At 35.0% G+C, this 19,395-nt stretch overlaps 1 protein-coding gene across 1 annotated transcript; it reads left to right on the forward strand.

Annotated features, from left to right (window-relative positions):
- Positions 1 to 16,991: 16,991 nt before the first annotated feature.
- On the forward strand, positions 16,992 to 19,388 carry LOC129904280 (protein NODULATION SIGNALING PATHWAY 1-like). Its single transcript, XM_055979856.1, has one exon. It carries the CDS (start codon positions 17,326 to 17,328, stop codon positions 19,081 to 19,083), a length of 1,758 nt encoding a protein of 585 aa, XP_055835831.1. The 5' UTR covers positions 16,992 to 17,325; the 3' UTR covers positions 19,084 to 19,388.
- Positions 19,389 to 19,395: the final 7 nt, after the last annotated feature.

Consider the following 19,395-nt stretch of genomic DNA (forward strand, 5'->3'; position numbering starts at 1 on the left):
CAGACGGCTCTTGATAACTAGAGCTAGGAGTTGGTGAACTTTGGCTACTATTTTGAGCAGCCACCAACTGGGTGAGCATAGCAATCGCTCCTCGAAAATCTTCCTCAGAAGTAGGAGTGGTCTGAACAGTAGGTACTTGGGGTACCTCAGTAGACCTTGCAGGTCGGCCCCTAGTTCTCCGTGGAGGCATTACTGACTGTGGAACCTCAGTGCTGGCAGCGTTCCTCTGACTAGCTGAACGTTTAGGAGGCATGTCTGAAACGTGTAAACGCACGAATTAGAAAGAAAGATTTTATAGAGTTAAACTCTATCGCACGAACTCAGATTATGAAAGAAGTGAAATAATTCCTAATGTCCTATAGCTTCCTGATTATAAGTGTGGTGCACGACACACCCATAAACAAGACTCTACTAGACACGGCTTCATAGACACCCTAGGACTCTTGAACTCTGGGCTCTGATACCAAGTTTGTCACGCCTCGAGAGGGTACCCTAGGCGTGGCCGGCACTCAGAAACTATTTCTGGCTTCCGAGAGAACCACTTGGTCTCATTTCTTATTTATTCATCAGCGGAAGACTTAAGAATACTAATGTGGGCTTGTCATAATCAAAGGAAAAATAGATAATTCTTATAAGAAGTAGTTTCTAAGGAGAACTACTCCGATTACATCATCAAACTCTGTCTATGAAGCCTCTAATACTCTTAGATGGTGCCAATGACATATCCATGGCTACCTCAAAAGAAAAATCACACTCAACAATAATAAAAGGATAAGGAGTTCCTTCGAATACAAGAAGGACTCACCAAATAGCTGAAAAGAAATGATCTTCAACGATGCGCCTGTTGAGTATCTCTAACACCTGTATCTGCATCATAAAACGATGCAGGTCGAATGACGTCAGTACGTGGAATGTACGAGTATGTAAAATGGCAGGAAGGTAAGGTTAGATATCAAAAAAAACTCCTCTCAAGAAAACTCAGCTCATAACTCAACATCATCTCAACATGAATATGTAATGCAAGTTTAAAATATAATAATAAAAATAATAGTAATAAGCAATGCTTACTCAGTGGGGAGTTTCTCTAACCGACAACCATCACTTATGAGCTAGCGATGATACAACGAAGCGATGTCGTTGCCACATCCATCCAATACCTTGCCAGGGTAAAGGACATCACCATCTTGGATCCACTCATCAAAGTCCTCTTTTTGGGACTTAAGAGGCATAGCCTCCATCCTACGCTGGCTACGTAGTTCTGGGGTTTGAGTCAATTAAACTCTTATCCAACTCGGTGCTCAATACTACTCCCAAAATATGTGCTCATATTAAACTCATCATTTAGTCTCATTGGACTTTAATTTAAATTATCAAACTCATTTCATTTCATGTTCATCAATCATTATACTTCCAAAAAACATCATTTACATCTCATCAAAATATCTTGCTCAAAATATCATTTGCTCAAATTCATTCTAACTCAACTCTTTTGCTCTTTCAAAACTCAATAAAATACATATATAGTATTAATTCATATAACTTTCTTTTTATCAATGAAAATAATAAAAAGCCAACATCTTTACTCAAAACATGTATAAAAATATTCATGAATATCAAATCAATTAGGATTCATGGGAAAGTAGCCATGAATAATAATTCCAATAATATGAGAGATAACAATAATAATATTAATGCATAAATATATCAAACTCAATAGAAGAAGAATTAATTTATTTAGAATTCAAGATTTGGATAAAACTCAACTATAACTCAATTATAATGAATTAAAATATTGGACACATGGACGAACTCAATCCAATGCTATGAAAGCCTTACATACCTTAAATCCGAAGGTTTACTCCGAATTTGAACACTCTTGGACCCCTAGCCTTTTCTTCTCGCCGGAGCGTTTTGTGTACTACCCGGAGTATAAGAATAACCGGAGTAGTATTTTTATACTACTAAAACTAAAACTATATTTGAGAAGAAGTATATAGAGAGAAGAAATGCTTAAGAAAGCTTGATGAATAAAATGAGGAAATAAGGTGGGTATTTATAGGTGGGAAAGAGGGACCTAACAATAAATAAAATAATTATAAAGAAAAATCTGAAAATTTAATGGAATATATTGATGTCATGGATGATGTTAAATGGAGGACAATTTATGTCATGCATGATGTCAAATGCATCTAGATGTTTCCATGGTAGGTAAGATGAGTTCTTTTTAACAGAATACTCATTTTCGAAGCTGCGTATGAATAAGATAAATTCCTTATTAGGATTTGGTTTCTTCATAAGAATTGTAGATATGGAAGTGTAGTTTCATATCGTTCAAGAATCAACCAATTTGGAGCAACCTACAGTGAGATATGAATTTTCTTCTATCAACACTCAATTCCGTCACAACACTATATCTTGCAAAGATTAATTTATTTGACCTACTTATACTCCGAATTTGAAGTTATGTTCTTCATGAAAGTTGTAGGTAAGGATGTTGTGATTACCCAGAAATTTGAATCACCTAATTTGGACCAACCTATGAAAAGTTATGCCCAAAATACAGAGGCTGTATTATTTTCGTCGAGAATTGAAATCTCGACATACAACATTTTAGGGGTTGTTACAATTATGTATAATACAGTTCAACCAAATCATTTACAAGTCGATCCCTTTCAATCATGTACACTCCGGTTATATACACTCAACTCAACAATCAACTCAATAATCAAATCCAATCTAGTCACATACCATTCTATTCAATCCAATCACAATTCATCTATTCCAATCCGACCATATACAATCTACTCAACATTCGACTCAACAATCAGCTCAAAGGACTCAACTCAGTAAATATACAAATCAAATTATGCAACGTTTTACAATTCAACTCGAAGGACTCAACTCAATAAATGTGTAACAACTCACTCGAGTGTCATAAGTCTAACAAGAAATAGTTAAGACAGAACTAACTCATAAGCATATAGCAACTCACTCAACTCAACTGACTCAGAGCACTATCAAGACCTAAATGAGAGTTTCTCTTAACCGACAACCATCACTTATGAGCCAGTGATAGTACAACAATCAGACGTTATTGCCACGTCCGTCCATACCTTTCCAAGGCATGAACGCCTCCCTAATCATGGATACCATCGATTAGTCGAGTCCTATCATTTCAGGACAATAAAATGGGAAACATCCGACTTTAACGGTTCGATCCCATGAGAAGCATCCGACTTTAACGGTTCCATCCCTACCTACGTTGGCGGCTTAGTTTCTGGGGCTCGAGTATGGACTATACTCTTACCCGCCTCGGTGCTCGATACTCCTTCCATGACTCTATGCTCATAAGACTCCCTCTAATCATCTCAAACAAGCCCTCACGGCTAGTTTCATGTGGTACATTGCCACCTCATCAACTCTGTTCTCATTTCAACTCAATCAAGCCTCATTGGACCTTCTTTCAAATCGACTCATCTCAAATCATCAAACTCTTCTCTTTAAAAATTTTTATAATCTCAACTAAATGAATGCAGAAAATGTTATGTACATTAAAATATAATTTCAACTCCTCAACTCATACTCAAAATAGATACTTTAATGTAAAAATACTCAACTCAATTAAAGGCTCCTCATACTCAACTCATACTTAAACTCCTTTCTAAATCAGAGATAAAACTAATAATTCTTTAGACTCAAAATAGTGTATAAGTAGTTTATGCAAAAAGGTTCACAAATAATTTATTTAAAGCTCCTCCTCAAAAGATCATTTATTTTCAAAATATTCCTAAGACTCCAATCAACTCAAATTATGCACATCATATACCACAAAATCACATTAGACTCCAATCCACTTCATCACACAACATCCTCATCAACATAACCTCTTCATTCACATCATCGTCAAATATTATCATTCACATCGTCATCAAACATCATCATCACATCATCATCATATATCATCATTCACATCATCATCAAATATTATCATCACATCATTGTCAAACATCCACTCTGAAATCCTTATTTTAGTCCTATGTTTATTTTATAGAAGCAAAGGGACATTCTTAACTAACCAATTCATTCTTTTCATTCCAATCAATACGTATATACACAAAACATCCACCTCAACCTCAAGACATTTATGATAAGAAATCTCATCTTGGGTTCATGTGAATGAAACATGAATCCATACTCTCAACAAGACTCAACTCAAGAATATCGTCAACATCTATAAATCTATAGACAAAGGTACATTTGAAATCAATAATATAAAAGAAAACTATTTAGCAACTCAAGTCATTAAAACGTCAATCAACTAATAGTACTTAAAAACACTCTATAGTTTAGGAAAACTTTCAAGAAAAAACCTTCTTAGAGGGTTCAACTCTTTCACAACTCCTATTCAACACATCTATGGGCATATGGAAGAACTCAATCCATATTTTAGGTTAGCCTTACATACCTTGTTTGAAGACTTTGAAGAAAACCTTATGTTGGGTCTTCAATGGAGAACAAAAATCTTGAAGCTCTTGGACCATTCTTGTTGGAAATTGAGAAGATGAAGAAGAGAGAGAGAGAATCTCCTAGGGCTCTAAGAGAGAGAGTGAGAGATTGAAAATGATCTCAAAATGTGTTAGGGCTGATACATATATAATTTGGGTAAGTTCCCAAATTACCCCTCCTCAAAAGTTTTGAAAATAGGCTAAAAATGCACCTGGCGCGATAGTGGCGCGTCGCGCCCTTGCAGCGCCAGGCTGATTACGCCTAAAACCTGCACACCTCGTAGTGGCGCGCCGCGCTAAGGACCAAACTACTGAGGCACATTCTTGGCGCGATAGTGGCGCGTCGCGCCCTTACAGCGCCAAGGCCAATATCTTCTGGGTTCTGGAAATTGGCTTGGAAAATCCTGCACACCTTTTAGTGGCGTGCCACGCCAGAGCCCAAACTACTAAGGCATGTTTCTGGCGCGATAGTGGCGCATTGCGCCACTGCGGCGCCAAGCCCAGTTTTCCAGCAATTGCAACCAGACCTGAAAATCTCTACTGTGCTAGTTCATCTTAGGATCGCCATACCTTTCGACTCCAAACTCCAAAATTTACATTCTTGGTGGCGTTGGAAAGAAGACTCGATGGCCATTAATTTAATAGGTCGTGGGCTACCCAGATTGTCATATATCAAAAGATAGGGTCGTTAGAAGTCAACCCCTCATGCAAACTCCTCCTCAAACTTAGCCACGATGAACCTTTTGGCTTGATTTGGTCCTAGGGGTCCTTCATGACCCCACATCACCTCTAACGCTCTTTAATTACTTAGGAACTCATCCTAACTCATGTGAAAAATTTCAAGTCCTTCGGTCTAAGTCTACACTCACGTGAAGAAATGTTCGAATCTTAGGGAAAAAAATTCCGGGGTGTCACACTTACAATAAAGTTCTAAGAGAGATACTATGGAGATATTTAGAGGCAAAAGGTGCACTTGTGGCGTACATTAGGGTGATCAAGGACATGTACGAGGGAGCCAAAACCAGGGTAAGGACAGTAGGAGGGAACTCAGAGCAATTCTCAGTTGTGATGGGGTTGCATCAAGGATCAGTTTTAAGTCCATTTTTATTTTCCTTGGTGATGGATGGATTGATGCGACAAATTCAAGGTGAGGTGCCATGGTGTATGCTTTTCGCGGATGACATAGTCTTGATCAATGAGACTCGTAGCGAAGTTAACGCTAAGCTGAAGGATTGGAGACATACCTTGGAGTCTAAAGGGTTTAAGCTGAGTAGGACCAAGACAGAGTACTTAGAGTTCAAGTTCAGTGAGACACCTCAGGAGGTTGGCGTGAAAGTTAGGCTTGGTGCCCAGGCCATCCAAAAGAAAAGTAGATTCAAGCATCTTGGGTCTATCATACAAGGCAACGGGGAGATTGATGATGATGTCACACATCGTATTTGGGCAGGATGGATGAAATGGAGGCTTTCTTCTGGAGTGCTATGTGACAAGAAGGTACCACCACAACTTAAGGGCAAGTTCTACAAAGTGGTGGTTAGACTAGCTATGTTGTATGGGGCGGAGTGTTGGCCAGTTAAGATCTCTCACATTCAAAGGATGAAATTTGTCGAGATGAGAATGTTGAGATGGATGTGTGGGCACAACAGGAGAGACAGGATTAGAAATGAGGCTATTTGGGACAAGGTGGAAGTGGCCTCGGTGGAAGACAAGATGCGGAAAATACGACTGAAATGGTTTGGACATGTGAAGATGAGAGACACAGATGCCCCAGTACGGAGGTGTGAGAGGTTGGACATGGATGGTTTCAGAAGAGGTAGGGGTAGGACGAAGAAATGTTGGGGAGAGGTGATTAGACAGGACATGGCGCAGTTACAGCTTATCGAGGATATGACCTTAGATAGGAGGGTGTGGAGGACTCACATTAGGGTAGAAGGCTAGTATATAGTCTCGTTATTCTTCCTTATTAGTAAGCATATTATAATTTCTTGTGCCCTTATTTCTGTTATTATCTATTACTATTTGTACTTTGATTACTCTATTTTATCTGTGTCGCTTTCGTTATTTGCTTTCTCATATCGCTTTGAATTTCTTAGCCTTATCTGACCTCTTTTTATGCTTTTATTGAGCCGAGGGTCTTTCGGAAATAGCCGTCCTACCTTGGTAGGAGTAAGATCAGCGTACACTTTACCCTCCTCAGACCCCACGTTGTGGAATTTCACTGGGTTGTTATTGTTGTTGTTGTTGTAAATATTGATTTGAATGAAGTGGTAATAAATTTGATCAAAAATAATAAATTTGGTGAATATAAATAGTAAACTAAGAATTAATTTGAAGTAAAAATAAATTTTATATTAAAGAGAATAATCGTTATATGAGATATAAACGACTTTAAAAGTAATGTTATGAATTATAAATTTTATTTACATATGAAACAAATGACTAGTAGATATATATATATATATTTATAAATTAAATATGAGTTATTTTTACAAAATATAAACTTGTTGGTCAATTTTTATATTTAAAAAATCTCATATCATGATTTAAAATTTTCAAATCATAATTTTTGGTGAATTTTTGATTTCATCTCATGATATGAATTAATGAGATGAAATCAACGTAAAATTGCATGTCCAAACGCAGATTTCATCTCATAATTTCATATCAATCTCATGGCCAAACGCCTACTTAATGTCTGAATATCAATCATTCAGATTTTAATCATTAAGTTCATTTATTTTTCTTATTTTAAAACCACTTAATGAATAATGGATTTGAATAGATCTTAATGATTAAGATTTATAACAAAGTTTTAATGTAATTAAGATGTCTGTTTAAAAATTTCTACAAAGATGATAGTTCACTCCTACTCCATCTACTTTCACCTATCACCCACAACCACCATTTCAGCCACAACTATCACCACCATCAATCATCACCACCTACCCTCCATAACCATGCACCGTCTTCAGCCAACCACAACCATCACTGTCGTGAATCAACAAATTCAATCATCATATATCACCATTAGCCATTATTTTCAATCATCACCACCAATTATTATTACATTCACTAATTAATCACTGTCGATAATTACCACTGTTACTCAACATTATATATTGCTAATCATCATATCTTCGTCATGACCATTAACTATTAATATCATTTCACTATTAATTATTAACCGCCACCACCAACAACCACGGTTTATCACTAATGTCAACCACTATACCATAAGATACTACCCACAACCACCATTATCAGTCAACATCATCGACACACACAATTATCATCGTTAGCCATAAACACCACCAATTGTCATATAAAAATTTTAAAATATTTTATTGATATAATATTAGATCAATTTGGTATTTTGTTTAAATTTTATATTTATTATTTTCAAAAATAATAATTTTTATACATTTAGATGTTGAAAAAACTACCAATCTTAACTATTTAGTATCAGCCTTAATGCAATATCTTAATGTTCTGATGTGTATTTAGATTCAGATCCCTAAATCTTAATGTACATCTCAGATTCAGACATCTTAATTTTAATGAAAGGAACTGAGGCCTATCTAGTTCCTTTAACCAGTCTACTAGCAATATCACTTTAGCTATAACTATTGTCATGCTTCTATACTTAGCTTCTGCCTATCAGGGGCGGAGTTAGTAAAGTTTACCGTACCCACTTTGTCAGAAACTACACTATTTATGTATCATAAAAAATTATTTAGATGTTAAACTTCATTCAACTTTTTTATGTATTTACTTCTTTATATACTGAATTCCTTCATGAAAAATTTGCCTTTGCCATTGCCATTCACAATTTTTTTTTATACTTTCGAAAGATTAATGAATCACGAAGTTTAGTTTGATCACATATCCAGTGATATATTTCCTCGTGTTTAGGCAAGTTGTCCAATCTAAGACACAAAATCCAACCAGTTGATGAATGTCTTTTTAATTAACAAAATGCATGTCTGGTCGTGGTGAATCCTTTTAAGTATGTTGTCGGAGCAGTTATTTCATCTTTTATTTTGCATAAAATAATATATAGATTTTTTTTTATATTTTATACGTATATTGATTATGTTAATTTCTAAATTGCAAAATAAATACCGTATTAATTTTATACATGAATAACTTACCTCCTAACAACTACCAAATGACCAATAAGTGTTGTGGTAGAGTGGTAAAACTCTTTCATCCTTAATCAGAGGTCTCGGGTTTGAGTCTCCTTGGGTATGGAGTCTTCTTTGTTAGGGAGCACTTTACCCCCAATGTGGAACTTTCCGCCGTGAATCCGAATATAGGAAGTTTTCCACTATTTAAGTGAAAATTTGTTTCTCACCATGCATTTTTCTAGTAAATTGAATAGGTGAGAAATGAGTGGGAAAATCATGATCTATAGTACAAATTTCTCAATAATTTACTATGGGATTTCTTAAAATTTCTAGTAGTATGACTTGCGTAGAATTTAATACTTGCATAACTCACCTTTAAATCAGATAATATCAAACAACCCTTGGTTTTCTTAATGCAGACAAACATTTCTTTTTTTATTGGTGTTTTTATCTCAATGATTGGTAAAATATAATTTGTATTGAATTATACTGAAACTCAGCATTATCAGTAGAGGTGGGATCTGGGATTATCCCATTCTTAGCAACAAAAAAAAAATCAGCCTTAACACCTTCATGAATCAAGAGTCATCACAACATTTAGTGAATGAGTAGGTTTGGATTTTTAAGAAATGGGTCAGATTATTAAGGGCACGTTTGGATTAAAGAAATTGGTGGGTTTAATTTTTAAATTAAGTAATATATATGATCAATCATTACAAGCTACATAGCGGGTTTTTTAAAATTAGAAAAAATCATCAAATTTAAGGTGTTAGTTTTAAGGTTATTCTTGAATCAAATAAAAAGATTGATAGTATTTTTAGATCAAAAGTGGATGAAGGATACTTTTTCCATCCACATTACTTGTTTATTATACTAAAAAATAAATGTCAATTTTTATATGTCTAATTTAGGAAATTAAGAGATAATTTATCACTTAATTCTGAATTTATCCTTATTAATAACTAATTAACTATTGGCACCTTTCATTGAATTTATTATATCCAAAGCGTGGTATAGTAAAATTATCATTTTATTTAAGAAAATTTACTTAGTAAGGCAAACATATGTTATGTATTTACTATACACAGCTATAGTTTAAAAGCATTGCATTACATAACTAGACTTAGCATTTTATAGTAATCTCTCCTCTCTCTCTCTCCTCCCCCACCCCCCTCTCCCTTTCTCGTCCCCTCCCTCTCTGTCTCTCGTCTGATACACATGTAGGATATTACTAATACAAATCAGGCGACAGATGGTAGAGATATCTCTTCTTCTTCTCCTCCTCGATTTCATATTAAGACTCTCAGTGTGCTTGAACGGAGGGAGAGATACAATATTGTATCAATCGTATTAAGAAGGAATATACAATACATGATACAAATGTATAACAAAGATAAAATACAGTCAATACATTGATATAAATCTATAGCTAGTTGATATACATTGAATACACGAGGAACAAATACACTAGATACAATATATTCATTGACACAATATAATACAATTGTATTCGTGATACAACCTAATACAATAAATATAACACGTATTCATCATCTCTCTAGCCTCTCTCCCTCAAATCTCGCTCTCCTCTTTCTCCCAAATCTCATTGGTCATTCTCCTCATTCGCACAATCTTGCTCACATATCTCCTTCTTCTAACATGTATTTAAGAATTATAGCAAATTATAAATATAGATCTCTAATTAAGTTCAAATTATAGTCATTTTTGAAAATTCTTCATTTATTTGTTACTCTTTAAAATATATGTAAGATTAATGTTGAACAAATAAAAATAGGCGAAAGAAATATTTGGGAATCATTTTCATTAGATAGGATATTTTTGTCCCCTTTCCCAAAGAAGGTATGATTAAAAATAATTTTTTGACCTTTGAGATATAACAACATGTAATTAAAAAAATGTTCACACATATAATTGGACATGTAATACACAGTATTGTTTTTGGATCCTATATAACACCTGGCTGTAATGATTAATGTCAGATATGCAGAACTAATTTTGGTGGATCTCTAACAAAGATTATCAATGGCATTTACAATAATTTACAACTCCCTCCGTCTTAATGTAATTTTTTTAATTAATCTTAAAAAAATTAATATATGTTTATATTTAGTACTAATAATTTGATCTTAAACCTCCTATGTTATTTTAATGAGATGATTTAGTCAAAAATATTTATAATTTATTTTAGATCAAACTAAATCATCAAGTTTTTATTTGTAAAGAAAAAAGTGAAGCAAAATAGTTATTAAATGATGACTTTAGTTTACTAGAGACATCAACATATTATTTTAGTTTGGTGAAAATAAAATCCTTTTTCTCAGGATCCTATTAAATAGAAATAGATAACGAAATAAATAAAAAGATTGTTAAAATCCCTTTTTTTAGAAAGATCATCTACAAAGCTATTTGTTTTATCTGTATTCAGAATTAAGACAAAAAGCTAATAGATGTTATGGGTAGAATTCTGTTCTAGACATGTTGATTTTGTTCCAGAATGCAACCAGGTGATGAATGTCTGCATTTCTGTTTTTCAATGATCTATGTTTTTTTCCTTGGGAGGAGGGAGCAAGACATGTTGGTTTTGATCCAAGAAAAAAGAAAACATAGACCAGTCAAGGATTTATCAAAAATAGATTATCTATTTTAAAGGTAAGAATAAGATTTATGTTTGTGTATTTCGATTCTTCTCAGATTTTACTTTGTAAAATTACATCAAATATGTATATAGACCAACCAAGGATTTATCGGAAATAGATTATATATCTTTAAGGTAAGAATAAAGTCTGCGTACATCTTATTCTTCTCAAACTTTATTTTGTGAAATATATTTTTGTAAAACTATATAAACCAGTCGATGTTCTATTGGAAATAAACTCCCTATCTCTAAGATAAGAGTAAGATTTGTATACACTCTATTTTTCTCAAACTCCACTTTATGAAATTACATCTAGTATGTTTTTGTAAAAAAAAAACATATATTAGTTGATGGTCTATCAAAAATGAACTCCACCTTTTAGATAATTGTAAAGTCTATTTATACCGTAATGTTCTTCTCAAACCTCATTTTATAAAATTACACCCGATATATTTTATAAAACATGCATAAACCAATTAAGGATTTATCAAAAATACATTTTCTATTTCTAAAATGTAAAATTAAAATTTGCGTATGCTCAAATCTCATTTTTGTGAAATTACTCCGGTATGTTTGTCCTAAGAAAAGCATCAACCAAATCAGAATTGAAAACTACTTGTTTGTTTGTTTGTCAGTTTGGTTCTTCGAAAGTGCCAAAATGCATCATCAAATTACCTATAAGGTGAAAATTATTTTAATCACAATAATGAATAGTTTTCTGTCATTCTTATTGAAATGTGAACCACAAACATTTCACAATCCCAAATTCTTAAAGAAAAAGAAAGTGTCTCCTATAACTCCCAACAACTGTGACACCTCCACAGAATAAGTCAATCAGAGAAGCAAATAACATAAAAGATTTAGGGGTCGTTTGATAATCCGATAAGATCCAAGTTATTCATATCAATCAGAGAAGCAAATAACATAAAAGATTTAGGGGTCGTTTGATAATCCGATAAGATCCAAGTTATTCATATATTAATTTACTTATAATTTATACGATATTTGGTAGGTAGATAAAATATAAATTATTCATATATAAAATTAATACGATGTTTAGTTGACAATTTAGAAATCCGCATAACTAATAGATGTATAAGTTATGAGAGAATTTGTGTATTATTTTATGCAGGATAGAAGGTAAAATAAATAATACATGTATAATTAATAGATGAATAATTAATCCCTGCATAATTAATGTGACACCCCGGAAATTTTTTCGCAAAGACTCGAACATTTCTTCACGTGTGGGTAGACTCGGACCGGAGGACTTGTAATTCCACACAGGAGTTAGGATTAATTCCTAAGTATTTGAAGTGTGTTAGATGTTTTTAGGGGTCATAAGGGATCTCTAACACCAAGTCGAGTCCAAAGAACTCCAATCGATTAAGTTTTCGGACGAGTTAGTATAAGGGTCAACTTCAAACGACCATATCTCTTAGGATATAAATACTTGGGTGTCCCACGACCTACCAAATTAAAGGTCTTCGAGTCTTCTTTCCAACGCCACCAAGATTGAAATTTTTGGAGTTCGGAGTCAAAAGTTATGGCCATTTTACTACAGACTAGTACTGCAGAAATTTCAAGCCTGGGCGAAATTTGGCTTGGCGCTCCAGTGGCGTCCCACGCCACTATAGCGCCAGAAAACAACCTCAGTAGTTTGGGGCTTGGCGCGACGCGCCACTAGTAGATGTGCAGGGTTTTAAGCCTATTTTGGCTTGGCGCTGCAGTGGCGCGACGCGCTACTATAGCGCCAGCAAGACTTTTGCCCAATTTTCCAGATTTTTGGAAGAGGGGCAACTTGGACTTTTTCCAAATTATATATACACCATCCTTGAGCATTTTGGACCATTATTTTCAGCTTCTCTCTCTCTCTAAAAAGCCCTAGAAATTTTCCCTCTCTTCTTCTTCTTCTTCCCCAAATCCATCTCCAACATAGGGTGCCTTCAAGAGTTTCAAGGATTCAAGCCTTCCATTGAAAACCTAACATCAAGATTTCTTCAAAGTCTTCAAACAAGGTATGTAAGGCTAACCTAAAATATGGATTGAGTTCTTCCATATGCCCATAGATGTGTTGAATAGGAGTTGTGAAAGAGTTGAACCTTCTAAGAAGGTTTTCTTGAAAGTTTTCCTAAACTATAGAATGTTTTTTAGATACTATTGGTTGATTGATGTTTTTAATGATTTGAGTTACTAAATAGTTATCTTTCATATTATTGATTATAAATGTATCTTTGTATATAGATGTTGACGATATTCTTGAGTTGAGTTTTGTTGAGAGTATGGATTCATTTTCATTCACATGAACCCAAGATGAGATTTCTTTGGTCATAATTTGTCTTGAGTTGAGGTGGATGGTTTTGTGTATATATGTATTGATTGGAATGAAAAGAATGAATTGGATAGTTAAGAATGTCCCTTTGTTTCTATAATTTGAACATAGGACTAAAATGAAGATTTGCGGAGTAGATGTTTGATAATGATGTGATGATAATAGTTGACAATGATGTGATGATAATATTTGATGGTGACGTGAATGACGATATTTTGATGATGGTGTGAGTGATGATGTGAATAGTGATTATTTAATATGTGTAGAATGATTGATGAAGAGGTATGTTGATGAGGATGTTATGTGATGAAGTGGATTGGAGTCTAATGTGATTATGTGATATGTGAATTGCATAAATTGAGTTGATTGGAGTCTTATGAATATTTTGGAAAAACAAATGATCTTTTGAGGAGGAGTTTTAAATAAATTATTGGTGAACCTTTTTGTATAAACCATTTACACGTTATTTTGAGTCTAAGGAATTATTAGTTTCATCTTTGATTTAGAAAGGAGTTTAAGTATGAGTTGAGTATGAGGAGCCTTCAAATGAGTTGAGTATTTTTACATTAAAGTATCTATTTTGAGTTTGAGTTGAGGGGTTGAAATTATGTTTTAATGTACATAATATTTTCTGCATTCATTGAGTTGAGATTGTATAAATTTTTAAAGAGAAGAGTTTGATGATTTGAGATGAGTCGATTTGAAAGAAGGTCCAATGAGGCTTGATTGAGTTGATTTGAGGATGGAATTGACGAGAGGACAAGGTCCTAAATGAGACTTGTCATTATGAGTTAATTGAGTTGAAATGAGAACAGAGTTGATGAGGTGGCAATGTTCTACATGAAACTAGCCGTGAGGGCTTGTTTGAGATGATTGGAGGAGTTTTATGAGCATGGAGTCATGGGAGGAGTATCGAGCACCGAATTGGGCAAGAGTATAGTCCATACTCGAACCCAATACCTGTGTTGCCAAACGTAGGGGGGATTGAACCGTTAAAGTCGAATGCTTCCCCGAGAGTTTTGTCCTGACATTATAGGACTTGGTTGGATTGGATCCATGAGTGTTTGATTCATTCATACCCTGGCAAAGTATGAATGGGTGCGGCAACAACGTCGTTTTGTTGTACTGTCACTGGCTCATAAGTGATGGTTGTCGGTTAGAGAAACTCCCATTTAGGTCTTGATAGTGCTCTGAGTCAGTTGAGTTGAGTGAGTTGCTATATGCTTATGACTTAGTCCTGTCTAAACTATTTCTTGTTAGACTTAGGACACTTGAGTGAGTTGTTACATATTTATTGAGTTGAGTCCTTTGAGTTGAATTGTAAAACGTTGCATAATTTAATTTGCATATTTACTGAGTTGAGTCCTTTGAGCTGATTGTTGAGTTGAATGTTGAGTATATTGTATATGGTTGGATTGGAATAGATGAACTGTGATTGGATTGAATAGAATGGTATGTGACTAGATTGGATTTGATTATTGAGTTGATTGTTGAGTTGAGTGTATATAATCGGATTGTACATGATTGAAAGGGATCGAATTGTAAATGATTTGATTGAACTGTATTATACATAATTGGATTGGATTGTATGGTATATGATTGGTCTCTGTCTAAACTGTATCCTTACTTTAGATTTACGACGCTTTATTTGAGTCCCTCTTATCTTTCTGATTTGAGATATGAGGACCGATGTTATTCTTCCTCGAGGTATGTTTCATTCTGCCATTTTACATACCAGTACATTCCACGTACTGACGCCATTTGGCCTGCATCATTTCATGATGCAGAGACAGGTTTATGAGATCGTCAATAGGAGCATCATTGGGGATCTATTTGCACTCAGCGTATTGGTGAGTCCTCCCCTACATTCGGAGGACACCGTTTGTGTATTCTTGCATCGAGTTAGCCTTTTTATTTTTATTTGAGGTAGCCATGAACATGTCATTGGCACCAATTAGATAGTAGTGATAGAGGCTTCATAGACTAGATAGTGATGGGTCGATTGAGTACTTCTACCTTTGAGTTATTCTTGTCAAACTATCTTTAATGACAAATATTTTAGTTGATCTGTTGGCCCATGGCCTTTATTCTTCGAGTTGGATGGGTGATTTGAGTTGCCCGCTAAATTATTCTTTATTTTTAAATTTTCCGCTGAATGAATGAATGAACGAATGTGTGATCAGGCTATGTGGTTCGCTTGGGAGCCAGAAATGATTTCTGAGTGCCGGTTACGTCTAGGGTACCCTCCCGGAGCGTGACAATTAATATTTGCATAAAATAATGCATAAATTCACTCATAACTATTCCCTACATTATTAATATCCACATAACTCGATCATTTAACAAACGATCCCTTAGGGTGTGGTGGTATTAATTTTTAAAAATATTTTGTTTAAGGAAATAACTTCATTAAAAATCAGGAAAAAAATTACTTCTTCCACTCCACCAACCCCTCACCGGTACCCAAAACTAGGGGTGTCAAAAGAATATTAAAAACCTACCGAACCAATCGAACATAACCGTATCGAATCAATTTATATCATTTTTTCAACAAAATTGTGGACCTTTATTTAAGTGTATAACCATCCCGAACAATTGGGATGGTCTTTTTAATTTATAAAAAAAAAAAAAAAAAATCGAACCGAATCGAATAACCTTACATGTAAATATATTTATATATTAACAATATGTTAAATTTAATATATAAATATATTTAATAATATTTTTCAAATATAAATATAACCTAGGTCCTAGGCCTCTGGTGACTTGACAACTTTGGATCTTTACTCTTTAATTATCCTTTAATGTATTAGATTTAAAATTTAAAGATACTATAATAAATACTCCATCAAATAATACGACAAAATCTATACAAGCACTCCTATTAAATGTTTAAGATCAAATGATACGGCAACAAAGTTTTACATTCTTAACTTGTTTGTGAAGGATTGAAGTGATTCAAACATACTTGCGAAAGAAATATTATAATAACAGTATATTTTGAGGTGATACTTTAAAAGTTAAAAAATCAAAAATTAACCGAACCGTACCGATACCGAAAAAAAATCGATATGATTAGTATGGTTTAAAAAAATCTAATTTTAGTTATACATTATAAAATACCCGAAAAATTAAAACAGCATAATTTTTTAAAAATAAACGACCGAACCGTCCCATGAGACCCCTACCCAAAACTACCTCCACTCCACTTTTACTGTGTTTGTCTGTCTGAATTATGCTAACATAAATATTCTTGGAACAATAATTAGTTGTTTACTTACCGGTTATAAAAAAAATAAGAAGAAAATCAGTTATTTAACATGTTAATGTCAAACATTAGTCTATCATACTGTGAAGAAATCTTAATAAAACACCATAACTTCCAAAATAACAGTACCAACTTTGGCCGTTAAATATATGCCATGCAGTGTCTCTTCCCAGAGCAAGGTCCCTTTTGATTCCATTTTGAACTATTATAGTTTAGCACTTTGAAACTTGAGCCACCATAACAATTAACAAACATACCACATCCCATCCTTCCATAAATTCTATCAGTCAATGATCAGACACCCAACACCATAACAATTAACAAACATACCACATCCCATCCTTCCATAAATTCTATCAGTCAATGATCAGACACCCAACACCATAACAATTAACAAACATTATCATATCCCATTCTTGCATACTTTCTATCAGTCAATGATCAGACACCAACACCAATCTATCCTCTCCCACCATCCTTCTTCCTCAATCTGTGATACAATGACCATTGATGAACCAGAGACTGATCCTACTTCTGATCCCATCTCAGAGTGGCTGGATGGTCCCTTATCGTATTTCCCATCGTTACTCGATGAGTCATATAGCCTCGATGATTTACTCGATCAGTCATATAGTCTCGATGATTTTTACGAGGAATCGTGGTGGGCTCCTAGTGAAAATATAAACCAAGATATACAAATCAACAACAATAACAATAACAGTTTAACATGCTTCGACACTAGCTTCGCTGTTACAACAGCGAGCACGATCCCTTTGGAGCCGGTCATTTCAAGTCACCTTCCGCCATTGGAATTGTCCAAGAAAAGGAAAGGGGATGATTTTGGATACAATCCCAAGGCATCCCGGAAAAATCAGAACCCTCGGATCAATGATGCAGATGATGGGGAAGCTATTGTGGTTCAAAGAGGGCCAACAAGAAAATCAGCAGGACAGAAGAAAGCAACACACAAGTCCACAGGAAATAATGGGAACAACAGAGAAGGAAGATGGGCAGAGCAGTTACTCAACCCTTGTGCTGCTGCTATAACTGCAGGAAATCTGAACCGTGTGCAGCATTTATTGTACGTTCTGCACGAGCTCTCCTCACTAAACGGAGATGCCAACCATCGGTTGGCTGCTCGTGGACTCCAGGCGTTAACGCATTATCTTTCTACTCCATGCCCAACTTCACTATCTTCTGCTTCTGCTGCTGGTGTTACTACTTTTGCTTCAACAAATCCAAAGTTCTTCAAGAACTCACTGATCAACTTCAATGACATCAGTCCCTGGTTCCGCATACCCAATAGCATTGCAAACTCCTCAATACTCCAAATTCTAGGGAAACATGATTCATCCCGGAACCTACACATCCTTGATATTGGAGTCTCTCATGGTGTTCAATGGCCAACCTTGCTCGAGGAGTTGACCCATCGATCAGGAGGGCCGCCACCATTGGTTCGTCTGACAGTTATAACACCTACTATAGAAGATGATCAACAAAGAAATAGTCCATTTGTAGTTGGTCCAGGTGGTTATAACTTTTCAGTGCAACTCCTTGCCTTTGCCAAGGCAATTAACATCAATCTACAAATCAACAGACTAGAGAATTACCCACTTCAGAATCTTGATTCCCAGATGATAAATTCATCCTCGGATGAAATCTTGGTTATTTGTGCACAGTTCAGACTCCATAACTTGAAACACAACAATCCAGACGAGAGGGCAGGGTTGTTGAAAATACTGAAGAGTTTGGAGCCAAAAGGACTGGTTTTGAGTGAGAACAACATGGATTGCAGCTGCAAAAGTTGCGGGGACTTCACAACAAGATTCTCAAGGCGAGTGGAGTACTTGTGGAAGTTCTTGGACTCCACCAGTGTAGCATACAAAGGACGTGAGAGCGAGGGAAGGAGGATGATGGAAGGAGAAGCAGCTAAGGCTTTGACAAACATGGGAGAGATGAATGAGACAAAGGAGAAATGGTGTGAAAGAATGAGGACTGTTGGTTTCATATGGAAGGTGTTTGGAGACGATGTCATTGACAGAGCTCGTGCATTGTTGAAGAAGTATGACAGCAACTGGGAGATGAGAGTGAATGAGAAGGATTGCTGTGTTGGTCTGTGGTGGAAAGGAGAACCTGTTTCATTTTGTTCATTATGGAAGATAGATCCCAACACACGAGATGCACCAGGCTTTTAAGCATGAACTGAGTCAAAAGTCCAGTGGTAAATCTAGTGACTGGAAAAATTTCATTAACTGGGCTTTTATACAGGTTCAGATAGTTTATTTGCAGAGGCAACAAGTCAAAAAATTGTAAAATTCCTTAAGAATTTGATTCTAGGCAAGGGATCATGTACCTCAAAGAATATAGATGTGTAATGATTGTGTGTTGATGAAATAACTGAGTGTTTAAGAACTCAAGTCTTTTTTTAGCAAAATGACTAACTAGCAAGTCATGCCATAATACTACTTTAAGTGGGGGAAGCTAATTTACAAATGCTGGCTGTTCTT

The sequence above is a fragment of the Solanum dulcamara genome, chromosome 1 (genome assembly GCF_947179165.1).
Source record: "Solanum dulcamara chromosome 1, daSolDulc1.2, whole genome shotgun sequence".
NCBI lineage: Eukaryota > Viridiplantae > Streptophyta > Magnoliopsida > Solanales > Solanaceae > Solanum > Solanum dulcamara.

Excerpts from the sequence above, each read along its gene's own strand:
- LOC129904280 (XM_055979856.1), top strand. The coding sequence starts at position 17,326 with ATGATCAGACACCAACACCAATCTATCCTCTCCCACCATCCTTCTTCC.